The sequence below is a fragment of the Pan troglodytes genome, chromosome 6 (assembly GCF_028858775.2).
Source record: "Pan troglodytes isolate AG18354 chromosome 6, NHGRI_mPanTro3-v2.0_pri, whole genome shotgun sequence".
Taxonomy (NCBI): Eukaryota; Metazoa; Chordata; class Mammalia; order Primates; family Hominidae; genus Pan; species Pan troglodytes.
In genome coordinates, this window is record NC_072404.2 from 43,087,609 (window position 1) to 43,103,257 (window position 15,649).

The 15,649-nt window shown below is 41.7% G+C and overlaps 1 protein-coding gene across 18 annotated transcripts in view; it reads right to left on the reverse strand.

Moving 5' to 3' along the window:
* The window catches only part of ELMO1 (engulfment and cell motility 1), a 589,252-nt gene that overhangs the window by 441,777 nt on the left and 131,826 nt on the right, over window positions 1-15,649 (reverse strand). For all 18 annotated transcript variants that reach the window (XR_010158837.1, XR_010158836.1, XR_001719198.4 and 15 more), the window contains 2 exons: window positions 14,306-14,346; window positions 13,236-13,308 (listed from right to left, as the gene is read on the reverse strand). Coding sequence is in view for 12 of the 18 variants with exons in the window: in XM_003950985.6 (XP_003951034.1) it covers window positions 13,236-13,308; window positions 14,306-14,346 (114 nt within the window). In the remaining 6 variants the exon portion in view is untranslated. The remainder of the gene's footprint in view (window positions 1-13,235; window positions 13,309-14,305; window positions 14,347-15,649) is intronic.

Here is a 15,649-nt window from a genome sequence, read left to right on the forward strand (position 1 = left end):
TATGTCCCACCTCCACTCCCCTTTTTTTAAAGATAGAGTCTAGCTATATTGCCCAGGCTGAAGTGCAGTGGCTATTCACAGGTACAATCACAGTTCAACACAGCCTGCAGACACCTCAGTCCCCATAGCTGGGACAACAGGTGTGTGCCATGCACCAGGCTATGTCTCATCCCCTCTAATCAGGGCAGGCTTGTGACTACTTGGAGCGATAGAGTACAGCAGAAATGATCCTGTAAACCTCTAAGGCTAGGTCATAACGAGCCATGCAGCTTCTGCTTGGTTCTCTTCAAACACTTCCTCTCTGGAAGTGCCCTCTTGTTGGAACTCCTTCTCAGAACATTGCCACCATGCTGTGGGGAAGCCCAAGCCACATGGAAAGGACATATGTAGGGCACTCCAGTTTACCATCCCAACTGAGCCCAGTCTTTGAGGCATCCAAGCCCAGAAGCCAGACATGAGTGAAGAAGAGGCTTCCAAATGATTCTAGCCCCCAGCTATTCATGTCTTCCCAGTTGTGACTCCAGACATCAAGGAGAGACAAGCCATCATGGATGGGAAGATGTCATGTCCAAATCCTGGCCTGGAGAAACAGTGAGTATAAGTAATCATCTCTACTGATAATGAATTTTTGCTTTAGGTTACTAAATTTGGGGTGTTTTTTAATGCCCCAATAGATAACCAGAACAATGGGGATCAGAAAGAAACAATCAGACAATAAATTATTGTAACTTGATTCTGATCACAGTGGAAAGAATGGGCAACCTAGGGCCCTAATTTTACTGAGTGTCACCTCCAGAAAAGAGTTGCAGGCACACTACCTTTCCTGGGTAGAGATAAGTTCATCTTCCTCTTATCTCTCCCCAGACTTTCCGCCTAACTTTCTACCTTTCTTCTATTTCTCCTTTTCTTTTTGGTCTTTTTCATGCCTGCCCCCTATGCCTGCCCTTGGGTCACCAGTTTATGTTCATAGTAGGTGTTCATTATTCCATTAAACAAATATTTATAGAGCACTGTGCTAGACACTGGGATAACCGAAGTAAAGGAATCTAGCTTTGTTTCTGACCTTGTAGAGCAAAGAGTGTAATGAAATGTTTTTCCATCTGTGGAGCACAACCATCGGTAGTCATAAAATCATCCTGATGGGTTCTAACAAATATTTTAAAAATAGAAAACAGACTAAAAACAACAAAAAGGCATTCCAAGTAGTAAAGTCACTATTTTTTCATCAATATTTCATTTACCCATGACACACAAACACACAAAAATACACACAGTGTATATTTCAAAACTTTGCCCAACATAATCTGATTGCTGTTCAACAATAAATCTCATTTTAGAAGTATAAAAACATGAACAGGAGTATGCTTAGAAGATCTGCAATTAAGTTTCTGGCCTTGAAACAAATTATAAGAATCACAGAGCCATTCTTAGAAGTAATCTTCTTTACTAATAATGGTTTTTGCTTTTCACTGTAGTTAGTTTTGTTTGGAAAAAGTGTTCTGGTGTTTTTAGGGTCATTTTGGGTAAAGAAGTGCCTGTTTGGAGGAAACCCACGTGTCACTCATTCTGTATCTGAGCATTACACAGTTAAATGTTTCAGTACTTCAGTCAATCTATTCATTAGTTTAATAGCTGAACTGGAGAACATGGAATGATCATGACCTCTGGCATTTGTCCTTGCCTGCAATTCTAGAGGCAGTTGCATCTTACCAAGCATAAGCTAGGGAGCCTAAGCTACAAAGTTAGCTGCCTGTGTAATCATCTTGTTATAGCCTCTATCCAACCATCAGTGTAAACATTAAATAACATGTCATAAAACCCACCGACATCTGAGTAATGCTGGTGGCAGTCGCTGCCCTGCTCTTCCGAGCTCCCTCTCATTTAGGTGACTCAACTTAGGCTGTTTTTTTTTCTTCATCCTGAAATAAGTATATATGCTTCCAAGTCCTCTCTAGAGGAAACATAGCAAATGATTTAAAATGATAGCTCCCATCCAGTTCCCAAACTCTAATTAGAAAAGTCTAAAACCACCCAAAAATGTTTTTAGAGACAGCTTCAGAAAGTCTACTGCCAATTTAGTTTGAGTCACTATGAGCAAAGACACCAGGGCAAAAGAGGGGTGACGATGATGGAAAGAGGAATGGCTGGCTGAAGCCCAATGCCAGGGCTGGATAGCTCCTAGGGGAAGTCAGGACAATCTGAGGAGGGTGTGTGAGGGTGTGTGTGTGTGTGTGTGTGTGTGTGTGTGTGTGTGTACACATGCACTTCAATTTTCACAAGTTGTGCTTGATGGATTGAGAAAGGGCAGAGGCGTCTGGGCACAGCGGCTCACGCCTGTAATCCCAGCACTTTGGGAGGCTGAGGCAGGTGGATAACCTGAGGTCAGGAGTTCAAGACCAGCCTGACCAACATGGTGAAACCCTGTCTCTACTAAAAATACAAAAATTAGCTGGGTGTGGTGGCGTGCGCCTGTAATCCCAGCTACTCAGGAAGCTGAGGCAGGAGAATCGCTTGAACCCGGGAGGTGGAGGTTGCAGTGAGCCGAGATTGCACCATTGCACTTCAGCCTGGGCGACAGAGCGAGACTCTGTCTCCAAAAAAACAGAAAGAAAAGAAAGTAAAACACTCTTGGTTCACGATTTCCATGTTGCAAGCAAACTAGATGGCATATTTCAGAGTTTTTCCTGTTTTCCAAAATTGCTGCTCCAAGTTTTGTTTTAAGTGGCTTGTTTTCACATACGTACAGAGAATTCTAACTGCAAATAGTTGCATTCAGTTGTTCCTCAGTTATTGGAAAATGTGTCACCACAGTGGAGTGTGACTGTGCAAAGTTTTCCCTTTATTTAATGAAAAAGCGTGTGGGGGGTAGGGGAGAAAATATCGGCAAGGTTTCTAAGTCAGTGCCCATGTTTTCCTTCACAGAAGCTCTAAAGTTTTGTATGTATGTAAGCCAACAATTCTCTCTACTCTTCTGTGACGCTGCTCCCACAGAGCCAACTGCCTGAAATAAAGAACTGAAGATGGTGAGTCATGTGATTATTAATGGATCTTAGCCTAGGGTGAAATAAAGCAAAACTCACTTTCTCAAAATTGAGCAGTAACATAGTTTTGAGTACATTATCTCTCACAAACACCATTTGGTTCTTAGAGGACGTTATTTGCTATGAGAACAAAAGTGATAATACTTTGAAACTGTATTACTGTTTGATGACCTGCATCATGATGGTTATTTGTATATTACAAGGGACCAGACGGTCTCTGTTCCTTATTTCCCTCCCTCTCACTATTGCTGTAAACTGGAGATAAACTCCTAGAGCTGACCAAGTTCTCTGAAATAGATCATTCATTCTAAATTAGGGATTCTAAATAAATAGCTCATTTATTCTAAATCCATGGGTTTTTAAAAATTTTTTGGGGGGGGGTGGGGAATACAAGTCAATTTATCTATGGGCTCTCTACCATTTGTCATTCCTGGTAGAGAGGGAACAAGAGATTTTTGTAAATTTATGTCCTGCTGAATATCATTTTGTGAAATCTCATGTATCTTTTAAGAATTTTTGGTCAATATCCAGCACAGTACAGATAGTGTGTGTGTGTGTGTATGTGTGTGTGTGTGTGAATGTGCATATTTCTTTTAAAAGGTAATTAATCAGTTGTTGCAGACTGAAAGCCAAACTAAACTTTTTAACACCATTTTAAGACTCTAAGAGGAACATTAAGATTCATTTATTCACTCTACAATTTCTCCACTGTGAATAATCTTAACGTGTATGTGCATCTTCTGGTAATTGAATTAACCAACATCATACATAATTTATTAAGCAACTAATTGTATTCTTATCTTACAAAGAAAACTATGTAACATAAAACCCACAATCTTCCAACACCTACATATTATATTCACAGAACCACGGGAGACACAGAGCTGGAATATACAGTTTTTGATTGTAAAGTACTTGGAATCTTGCTGAGAGGAAAACATAAATCAGCACAGAAATAGTTAAACAACAGTTCAAGACAACGATAAAGCGATGTAGGTCCTGATCAGCTAACAGATACCTGAGAGAAAAAGAACTAGTAGACAATAATACCTATAGCAGCAGAGAGGAGGGGTAGAGATTTATAAGAGGACTGAATTAAGAGACGAATCTCCAAAAGTGGGGCTACAGTTATGTTAGGCAAGAAGCCAGGGTTTCTTCCAGCTCAAACAATTTAGGATTGGTAGGAAGAGGATGAACTGTTGTCCTGAAATGGCAGTCATTTAAATGACATTGCTCCTAGGTGTGTGTTTGTTTCTAAGATTCAGCTTTCGAAGCAAGGAGTATGTCATTTCATCTCTTTATCCTCAGCACCTAATCTAGTACCTGAAATAATAGGAGGGAGATAAAGAGAACCGAATTCCAGGTTAGTAAAGCTACACAAAGGAGACAAATCAACATATATTTAGAGAACACTACAGCAGTTTGGCTAAGATTGAGGGAATAAGAGAAAGAATAAAATTGAAAATGTTGACTTGTGATGCACCTTGAACTCCGGCTTAAGAAAGGAGGTTGGACTTCATTCTCTGTTGGCAACAGTGGAAACCAATCAGAATGACACCCTCAGCTCGGGGAGTGCATGGGGAGTCCATGCCTACAAGCCAGTATGAATTCAAAATATGGTTTTTCATCTCATGCAGGAATAGCGGAAAGATCCAGAGGCTGCTCACTGTTCCACTGGAAAGTGTTTGAGCTTGGTACTAGGACCAGCTGTACTTGTTAAAGATGCCTGAACCTTAGCCTTGAACTACGGAATCCAAATCTCTAAATTTGGAGCCAAAATCTACATTTAAGGCTAAGCACTTTGGAAGATGAAAATACTGGAGGTGGAAATATCACAGCTTTGCTATCAAAAAAATAAAGCACTGCAGAACTCTATGAATATAATAAAAACCATTGCATTGTACACTTTACATGGGCAAATTCTAGGGTGTATAAATCTTACCTCAATTATGATGTTAAAAAAAAAGAAGAGGCCGGGCGCGGTGGCTCACGCCTGTAATCCCAGCACTTTGGGAGGCCGAGGCGGGCGGATCACGAGGTCAGGAGATCGAGACCATCCTGGCTAACACGGTGAAACCCCGTCTCTACTAAAAATACAAAAAATTAGCCGGGCGTGGTAGCGGGCGCCTGTAGTCCCAGCTACTCGGGAGGCTGAGGCAGGAGAATGGCGTGAACCCGGGAGGCGGAGCTTGCAGTGAGCCGAGATCGCGCCACTGCACTCCAGCCTGGGCGACAGAGCGAGACTCCGTCTCAAAAAAAAAAAAGAAGAGTTCATATCCTAGTCAAAAGGTTTTTTAAGGTACACAGAATCATATGGTCAAATTATAAACCTAAGTGACTCAAAAATCATATTCCTAATAATCTCTTCAAACAGGACCCCTTCTAATTACCCCAATGACTGGAATTGTTAACAACCCAATCTTCCTCTAGATTGAAAACTCTATGGAGACAAGGACTGTACCTTAATTATCTTTCTCATTGCAGCACATTAACTGTCAAATCTGGGCAAATCCATTTCTCCTTCTTAAAGTCCTATGCTAGGAGTGTCTGAATCCTAAAATTAGGTATGTCCAAAGGGGAAGTTAAAATTTGATATAAATTAGTCAGGTGACATGTTTTGGCTGTGTCTCCACCCAAATCTCATCTTGAACTGTAGTTCCCATAATTCCCACGTGCCGATGGGAGGTAACTGAATCATGGGGGTGGTTACCTCCATTCTGTTCTCACAGACCTGATGGCTTTATAAGGGGCTTTATACGGGGCTCTCCCCACTTCACTCTGCACTTCTCCTTGCTGCCTCCATGTGAAGAAGGACATGTTTGCTTTCCCTTCCACCATGACTGTCAGTTTCCTGAGGCCTACCCAGCCCTGCGGAACTGTGAGTCAATTAAACCTCTTTCCTTTATAAATTATCCAGTCTCAGGTATGTCCTTATAGCAGCATGAGAAAGGACAGGAATGAATACATCAGGTAACCGAATATTAACATTTTATCAGGCTGTGTAAACAGGCAAATTTATCAAGAAGATATCACTTTGGAAATAAATAAAATGAGCTGTTTTATTCAACTGCAGTGTATCATTACTACCCTCAGCCAAGCTGTCAAGGAGATAATAGATAGTAAGCTCTTCGAAGGCAGACATTTAAGACTATCATCTCGTTCTATGTTTTCCTTGGACTCAAAGTGCTACCCAGCATTTGTTGTCAATCTCTATGCGAATTTTAAAATAACCATGCAGCTGGGTGTGGTGGCTCACGCCTGTAATCCCAGCACTGTGGGAGGCCAAGGCGGGCAGATTACCTGAGGTCAGGAATTCAAAGACCAGCCTGGCCAACATGGTGAAACCCCATCTCTACTAAAAATACAAAAATTAGCCAGGCATGGTGGCACATGCCTGTAATCCCAGCTACTTGGCAGGATGAGGCAGGAGAATTGCTTGAGCCTGGGAGATGGAGGTTGCAGTGAGCCAAGATTGCGCCACTGCACTCCAGCCTGCCTGACAGAGCAAGACTCTGTCTCAAATAAATAAATAAATAAATAATTAAAAAATAAAACACCCATGCATTCTTTTCCCCTCCATTCAACAGTTTTCTCACTGTTTCTGCCATAGGCTGACAATTCTTCCAACAGAGTGTATTCAGAGTAATCACAAGGAAGTCTGCAATCCAATCGTTTGTCATCAAGTCCAGCTTAAAACCATCTCAAGGCTTCCCTATGATCTTAGGATGAAGTTCAAGATCTTTAAGATGACCTTAAAAAGCCTTGACAATCAGGGCATATGCAAAACTTTCCAGCCACATCTGGATGGCTTTATCACTATTTCTCTGCACACCATCAATCTAGCCCACTTTAAGAGGTTCCCATCTGTCCTCCCTCCTTTTTTTCTAGATCTCTGCCTAAATGTCACTTCCTCAAGGCTTAATTAGGCCCAGACACTCACATTTCTCCTTTGTGGCACTCATTGTCACTGTAACTGGTTAATTTCAGGTAAAGATTTATTTTGTCTGTGATTATCAGGAAGGTTAGAGATATCCCCAGGGTTTAGCACAGTACCTGGCACACACTGGGGAGTCACTTCTAGTCTCCTCTATTGGATGTGTTCACATGTGGCTTTTTTCCTCCCAGCATGTCCATTTCTCTCTGGCTGCCCAGATGATGAGTGGCAGAGTCCAGATAAGCAGCCTGTCTGGGAGAGTCCAGTGCTTGCCAAAGGCTGGGGACAGGAATACAAGCAGCCTTTGGGCATCCACACAACATCCATAGCAGAAATCAGGTTTGGTCATCAGGCAAAAAGGAAATAATTGGGTAGCAAGACACGAGTTTAACAGAGGAGACAGTAGGCAGCAGGGTCTCAGAACAGGAAGAAGAGGCAGCACAGGAGAAATGCTTGGAGTCAGGAAACCCTGAAGAGATAAAGGGACAGGCCAAAGGGAAAAGCAGTGTATTAGTCCGTTCTCATGCTGCTAATAAAGACATACCTGAGACTGGGTAATTTATAAAGAAAAAGAGGTTTAATGGACTCACAGTTCCATGTGGCTGGGGAGGCCTCACAATCATGGTGGAAGGCGAAAGGCACATCTTACATGGCAGCAGACAAGAGAGGGAATGAAAAATCAAGAGAAAGGGGTTTCCCCTTATAGAACCATCAGCTCTCAAGAGACTTATTCACTACCACGAGAACAGTACAGAGGAAACCTCCCCCTTGATTCAATTATCTCCCACCAGGTCCCACCCACAACACGTGGGAATTATGAGAGCTACAATTCAAGATGAGATTTGGGTGGGGACACAGCCAAACCATATCAGGCAGGAACATTTTTCTCCACCCATTATTGCCTGTGGACTGGCCCAACAGGAGCTAGCCCAGGGCTGCTGGTGTGTCTTGCTGAGGCAGCCACAGTGACTTCAGTTGATCAAATCCAGAGTCCTTCACCAAAGGCAGCACGAAAGGGAATGTTGTATAGGGTATTTGGCTGGTTTAGGAAATTTACAGCTTTCCTGGACATGAGTTTGCTCAAATTAAAATGCCTGCCCTAGAGAAAGCTCTTCGATTGAGGGTAACAAAGACAAGCATAAAGTGATTTAAGCAAAGGGGCAGGGACTGAAAAGTCACAGCAGGTCTCTCACAAGGATGCAAAGACAGGAAGCACAGAAACCAGAGCTGGAAAATAGGACTGCAGGCTTCTCCCTGTCCATCTCCTTTGATTCCCTCCCAGGCCTTCATCCTTGCTTACCTCTAAGCCTCAATCCTTTCTGGAGACTGGGATTACCCTGCTTACTTACAGCTGGATCTACCAAAGCATGATAGTTGAAATGAATTCTGCAAAATAGTGGAATCGTCTCCCGACCAGAATGAAATGTACAAATCCAAGGGAGTGCACAATTCTGGCTGCCAGGGATTCTGGGAGGTTCAGGGGCTGTCTGAGAACCCAGGGCACTTAGGAAGTGGGAAAGACAAAAAAGGGGGTGCCCCCCAAACAACCCTACTTCCTTACCAAAGGTGCCTGGGGCCAGCTTTGCAGGGAGGGCCTGAATGAGGCTTAGCGTATTTCTGTGATTACAAGATATGGAATTTATCTAAATAAGACATTAGCGATACATCACTATACTTCATACATGCTAGAGTAGGTCTCAGTATGGAGGAAGTGAGTATCATCCTGCAATCATAATAAAATCTCAATTATCCACAAGCACACAACCTAACCTCCTCATGGCTTCCTCTACTGTGCCCTGTGTTTTCTGGGGACTCACCTCCATACATGCTTAGGATTAGGGATGACAAGGCAATTTTCCTGTTTGTCTAAAAAGAATGGTATTCATGCAATCACACTGCCTTAGGCAGTTATACAATCCATACCAAAGGCAAATATAAATGCACTTTGTGAAGCTCTAGTAAGTGGAAGGTTACCTGTTACAACTTCCTCCAAGTTACCCTCAGAAGGAATAAGGAAGCCACAGACTGAAGCTGGTAACCAGTGTTCATAGTCTGTAACTTCCTGTATTTATTGTTTTTGAGGCAGTTACCATTAGGATCACTGGCTTGATGACAGTGATGCCCAAAGAAAGGGCATCATAAACAAATTGGGGCTGAGGCAATGGTACAGAGGGTTTCTCAGAGATGGCATAGAGAGCTCTGGGTTCAGACCCACCTGGGTCCAAGTCTCAGCTTGTCCACTTCTGACCTGTACAACCCACACAAGTTGTTGAGTAACCTCTCTCAGTCTCACTTTTCTCGTAAAATGAAGACACCAATACCTGCATCATTGGACTGTGATGAGGGTCATAAACTAACAATGCTTAGTGCTGTCTCAGTAGAATTCTTATTCAAAAGACAAATTCCACCTAAACATACCCTTCACTTATCATTTTTTATTCTCTCCCTCTCTCTCTCTCCTGGACATCACCCTGAAATAGTTAAGTTTCTAGAGCAGAATTTGAACTTGTGAATCATTGAATCTTAACTTTCTCTGAGGCATTTCCAAGCAATGCTTCTGCTGAATGCTACTTAACATGACATTTTCCCCCACTGCACCAAAAAAAACCCTCAGTTAATGGCCTAATAAGCAAAGGAAGACTATTTCAAAAAATGGGCTTGGAGAACATTAGAAAAGCAGGGAAAGTGCCTTCCGGAGGATCTTAGAAGAGAATCACAAGCATCCATCAACCACTATTTCTATTGGATTGTTTGGCCAGAGAATTTTTTTTTTCTGAAAAAAATTTTCTGAAGGTGATTTTCATCTTCAGCGAAAAGACAGAGACGGTCTCATATATAAGGGAAAATCAGTAACTAACAGCATGCACAAGTTACAAAAATGAGTCACTGGTTACCATGGTGATGAAAATATTACCTAACAAATCAATGGGCTGTAAGTAACCAAGATGATGCTAAGTACATTATTTTTAAAATGGGAAAAAATGTCTGTATTTTTAGGAATACTTGCAAGGAACTAGATGGACTAAGCAGCAAACTGAAGGCAGCCCAGGATCGACCCTGTGGAGCCAGGAGTCACCGTCATCTCCTGCTCTGTGCGTGCTGAGCTCCGTGACACATGCACACCCACAGCTGTGCCCAGTGACAGCTGCATGAGGAAGAGCAATGACACCGTATTTACAAACAAAGAACTATGATAGGGAAGATGAGTCTTCTCACTCCTTAAACTCTTCATAAAAGAATAATCTCTGCTACAGCCCACTGAAGATGAAAAACTCCATGACAGACTTTGTGGCCAGTCCTTTATAAACTCAACTTCAAGAATGTCCTCAGGCAAAACAAGATTCCCAGAAAATAACTAAGATGCACCATAAAATAATAATTTCCTCCATTCTCGGTAGTTTGAATGTTCTGAGTATATATGAATTTTAATTAGGAAAAAAGCATAACCATTATATGATGTTAATAATTTTCAAATTATGCCAAGAAATGGCAGCACACAAACACATTCCTACATACTTTGATTTTGTTGTTGTTTTTGTTTTTGAGATGGAGGCTTGCTCTGTCACCTAGGCTGGAGTGCAGTGGTACAGTCTTGGCTCACCGCAACCTCCACATCCCAGGTTCAAGTGATACTCCTGCCTCAGCCTCCTGAGTGGGACTACAGGCATGTGCCACCACACCCAGCTAATTTTTGTATTTTTAGTAGAGACGTGGTTTTGCCATGTTGGCCAGGCTGGTCTCAAACTCCTGACCTCAGGTGACCCACCCGCCTTGGCCTCCCAAAGTGCTGGGATTACAGATGTGAACCACGTGCCCAGCCCACATTCCTAAATTGAACTTTGTGCACAACTTCTGGACAGAAGGCATAATGTCCTGTACACACAGGTTCCAGCTCTTTAGAAAATAGGCCCCAGGGCTGTTTCTCCCAATGGTTCCAGGTATCCAGCATGAGACTGCCCAGAGGGTGCCTTAAAAATGAAAACTCCCAGGCCATATCCAAGTCCCACTCACTCTGAGTCTCTGGGGTTGGGATCTAAAGCCCTACATATTTTTTTAAGGGTTCACTGTACCATGCTTATGTTCTCTATGAAGTCTGAGAACCCCATCTTTAGTAATCTTCACTACACTGAGGTCTCCAGACAATGGTGACAGAAGACAGGACACCACCAGGGGCCATCTACCAGCACGGATTATTCACAGCCAGAACTATTCACGACTCAACAGCTTTTTTACCACAACCCAGGGTAAATCACCAGTGTAATCTACGTGTATTATACATGTGGGTAGGTGGAACAAATATTTCACAAGCAACACAGGAGATATACTCTGACCTAATCTACTCTACTATGTTCCAGTGTTTAATGCTCTGACAACTAACTGAATTGATTTCACTACTCACTAACTGGTATGAATGAAACCATGGCAATACCTTTAACTGCTATCATTTAACTTGGATTTCTATATAACCTCTTTAATCTCACAAAGAATAGCATGCAAATTATATAGATGCAGTATAAAATAAATGAAAAACATTAAGAAACTGAAGCAAAGGGAAAATAGAGACAGGAAACTAAACGTTTAAGTCAAAGGAATCAAAGGTAAACTTAATATACAAGGCATGCCAGGAAATCAAGTTCACTTGTTAACTCCCAGCTTTGTTTTTTCTTTTTCTCTTGAGATGGAGTCTCGCTCTGTTGCTCAGGCTGGAGTGCAGTGGCACGATCTCTGCTCACTGCAACCTCCGCCTCCCAGGTCCAAGTGATCCTCCCACCTCAGCTTCCCGAACAGCTTGGATTACAGGCGCCCACCACCATACCCAGCTAATTTATGTATTTTTAGTAGAGACGGGGTTTCACCATGTTGGCCAGGTTGATCTCGAACTCCTGACCTCAAGTGGTCTGCCCCCCTTGGCCTCCCAAAGTGCTGGAATTACAGACGTGAGCCACCGCACCTGGCCCAGTCCCCAGCTTTGTAACAATCAATGTGAAGAAGAAAACAGCATAGTTACAAAATTCCCAGTGTTCATCTGGGAAGAACGAAGCAATTTCTGAGAAGCATTCAGGCCTTTGAGGCCTCTCTCCTGCTGAACTGAATGCCCTCCCTCCTTCTTTGGGGTAGAGCAAGGGAGTCCTAAGTGGAAGTAGGACCCTTGTTACTGCCTCCACCTTCTACCACCACCTGATTCATGGATAAAATTACAGTCACTCTAGGGACTACTGACTGGGACAAAGCCTGCAAGACACTGAAGCCTGAGGCCACCCGATTCTCCCTCCTTCAAGAGTACTTTGTACTCACTTCTGTTTCAGCACTGGCCACCTTGTTATAATGACAGCTGTTACCAGGGCTGTTCCTTCCCTCCCTGCTGGCCCCCAAGATTATCAGTTTAGAAGACAAAACTGGCTTATATGCATTTCAGCGAGCTCAACCTAAAGTTGTGTTGGATGTGAAACTACTGTGGAAATTCCAAAAGACAAAAATCAAAGAAGCACAAAAATCTAAACTTGCTTCTTGTAGAATCAAGTATGAAGCATTAGTCTAACCATTTGTCCTCAATGACTCAGTGTCGTACCTGTTAACCAAAGCCAGTATTTTTATAGCCCAGGTTAGTCTTAAGGAAGAAATCCTAAACAGATGTAATGTGCATGGCTCAGTTCCTGGCATGCAGTATGCACTCAATAAATTCCAGTGTGTCCTTCCTCTATCAGGGATCTTATACATATTAATTTTACTTGTCCCCAGGGCCATTGCTGTCTTCACAAATCCCTCCTTCTCCTTTAATCTTGCTAAAAAAGATTTAAAATCACCCAAGGAGAGAGCTGGGTTCCCAAGATTCATAGAACACTCTTAGTGCCTACATACATAATGCCACATTTGAAAAGGTTTCTTGTCATTATTTCACGTACTTTAAGCAAGGGTTAGAGGCTACTTTGAAAAAACAAAATCTGAGAAAGGAAAACCCAACTAAGTCATTAAGTATCAAATAAATTCTTTAACCAAGCAGTAAGAGAGACATATTCACTGTTAGAAGGCAACTGCAGTTGCTAAACAAGACACGAAACATATTTGGTCTTTACTCTTGAGCTGGCAAATATCATCTTGTGGATTCTAAAGTAGCAGTTGTTTGCTTTACAGACTCTATTTTCATGGATAGTAGAGATCTAAAATTTAGACCTGCATGTCTTGGCCCGAACAGAGAAAACATCATCATGATTTACTTTCCTTCAATATGTATCTCATATTAAATAATGTAGTTGACCTACCTTTTCTGTGATATAGAAGTTTGAACTATCGGCATGCTGGAGTGCAAAATATTCATGGTTGGCAAGAGACCACCTTAAAAATACAAGCGTATACTGATTAGAAAAATGAAAGTGGCCATTTTCATTTTTACAATTTTTTAGTGTTGGATGAACTAAGCACCCTGTGATTGGAATTGGACCAATCCCAACATATACCACAATGCAGTTCCTAAAGCAAAACGACTTTAGCCTACCTTCCATTACCCTGAGACCAATCATTTCATGTGTAGACTGTCTAGACCTGATGCTAGGCCTACTGCTCACCTTTAAGCATTTCATCCTCAAGGCTTGGTGTGGGAGATTTAAGTACAAATCTTTACAATTCTACTTATTTTAAGGGATTGAAGCAAAGAAAGAAAAACAAAGAAAATAAATGCAATTTAAGTTTTTGAAAGTTGGCACATTTTAATTGTCTCTGTATTCTACAATCCCCTATCAGTATAGTTGATGCAGATTGAAACACTCCAATTAAGTACTCTAGACCTTATATAAATTTCAGTTAACACAACTATTTTCACAGTTCTGGTTTAAAAAAAGAAAAAGTCATGCAGCTACCATATATACATTTCCTTTGTATTGTTTAGAGCAGCCACAAAGAAGTAGGAAAGTCATATCAGTGTGAGATCCCACGGAGCAGCACAATTACCCACTGCCTTGTCTGTTCAATTCTTTCATCCTCTATGGGGACCTGAGTGGTCCTCTCAGTTTATACCAGATCAAGTGTATACTGTGTCCTCAAAAACCTTTAGAGTACTCCCTGCTGGGTAGGACAAAAGGAACACAACTTCCTAAAATAAATAAAGCCAACCCCACTGTGCACATAACAGCCATTTCACACTTTCTGCTCTTTGAGGACTAATGGTGAATTCTGTTGGAAAAGGGTGTGATATTCCTACACAGTAATTCTTATTGACTTTGAGCAAGTCAGTGGGTGACTTATGAATAATATTTTACTATCCTACTGGAAATATATTATTTGCTTGTCAATTTATCAACTAGAATGCCTTAGATAAATCCTGAGTAACACTTACCCATCACAGACTTCCTTTATTATTGCAGACAGTGGTTTTTTCTGCAAAATAACAAAAAAGGAAATACTTTGTTAGTTTCGTTTCATCATTTTAAATTAAAAAAAAGAAGAAGCTTCATAAAAAGATTATCTAAGCAAAGAGAATTTACATTTGCTATTCTTAGTTGTTGTCAATGAGTCTCTTATTTTTCTCAAGGTAACAATCTACCAGCTGTCACCACCAAATTTATTAATTATTTATTACCCCTGTGGTCCTTTTTTCTATACTTAGCATATTAGTTGAACAAAATATGCATCATATTTAATTTAGCCACACTGAAATTAGGGTGAAAATATAACTTTGTTCAAAGATCTCACAGAAAATGGAAGCCCATGAGGCCAAGTCAAAACCAGAATCCCTCAGGAGTAGTACATGAATCAGGCAAGCTGCAGTTTGGCTTCATGCAAAAAGCCTGGATTCATGATATTTTTATAAGAACATGTGGCAAATGGAAAATGAGGTGTTACGAAATGGTTCTTACAAAGTACACAGAATTCTTCCCCTGACGATGGCCCCAATAAATGCCAATCATGCAGCAGCTTGAGCCAGACACACTCCAGTAATGCGACCATGACACCATGTGCCCTGGTGTCAACTGGCGGGTGACTACAGCTGTTCTGTTGCGCCTAACAGCCACACTTGTGCTCCGCCTGCCCCCAAGATAGAAGGAATGCAGCAGAGAGACACACCAGCTCTCCCAGAGATGTGGAAACTCTTCCTGTTTTGGATGCAAACAAGACCCTGTCTGTCTCTAGGATGGGGAGTATCATGTCAACCCAAAGAACAAATCACAGACAAGAAATGAATGAGGAAGAGAAGATGAGAAATCAGAGATGGACAATACATAGTCCTGGATTTTCAGATACAAAACCATAAAAAAGCTGTCTACATATAAGCAGGTTTTACTCCTGTCTATATGAAGGGCAATGTGGTATCTGCGAAGAGATTCTGAATCCAATAGATCAGTTCAAATCCAAGCTCTATCAACTTGTTTGCAGTGTAAGTAACCTGCAATTTTCTTCATTTGCTGAACCCCAGTTAGTTTATCTGTAAAATGGCAATAGGTTCTACCTACCCCTCAGGCTGTTATAAAAATTAAATTATATTAATTATATTAAATTAATACAAAGGGCAAAAGACTTCAAAAAAGGATTAGGACACCTGAAAGGGCTCCATTTCCTCCTTGCATCCTCACCCTTGGACGTGATGCTATCTATGCCTGCTCCATTGGTGAATTCTGAACACCGTTTGTATAGTCCTCTCCAAGGGCCTCCCTAACCCCTGCTAAAGGCCCAGTTCAGCGTA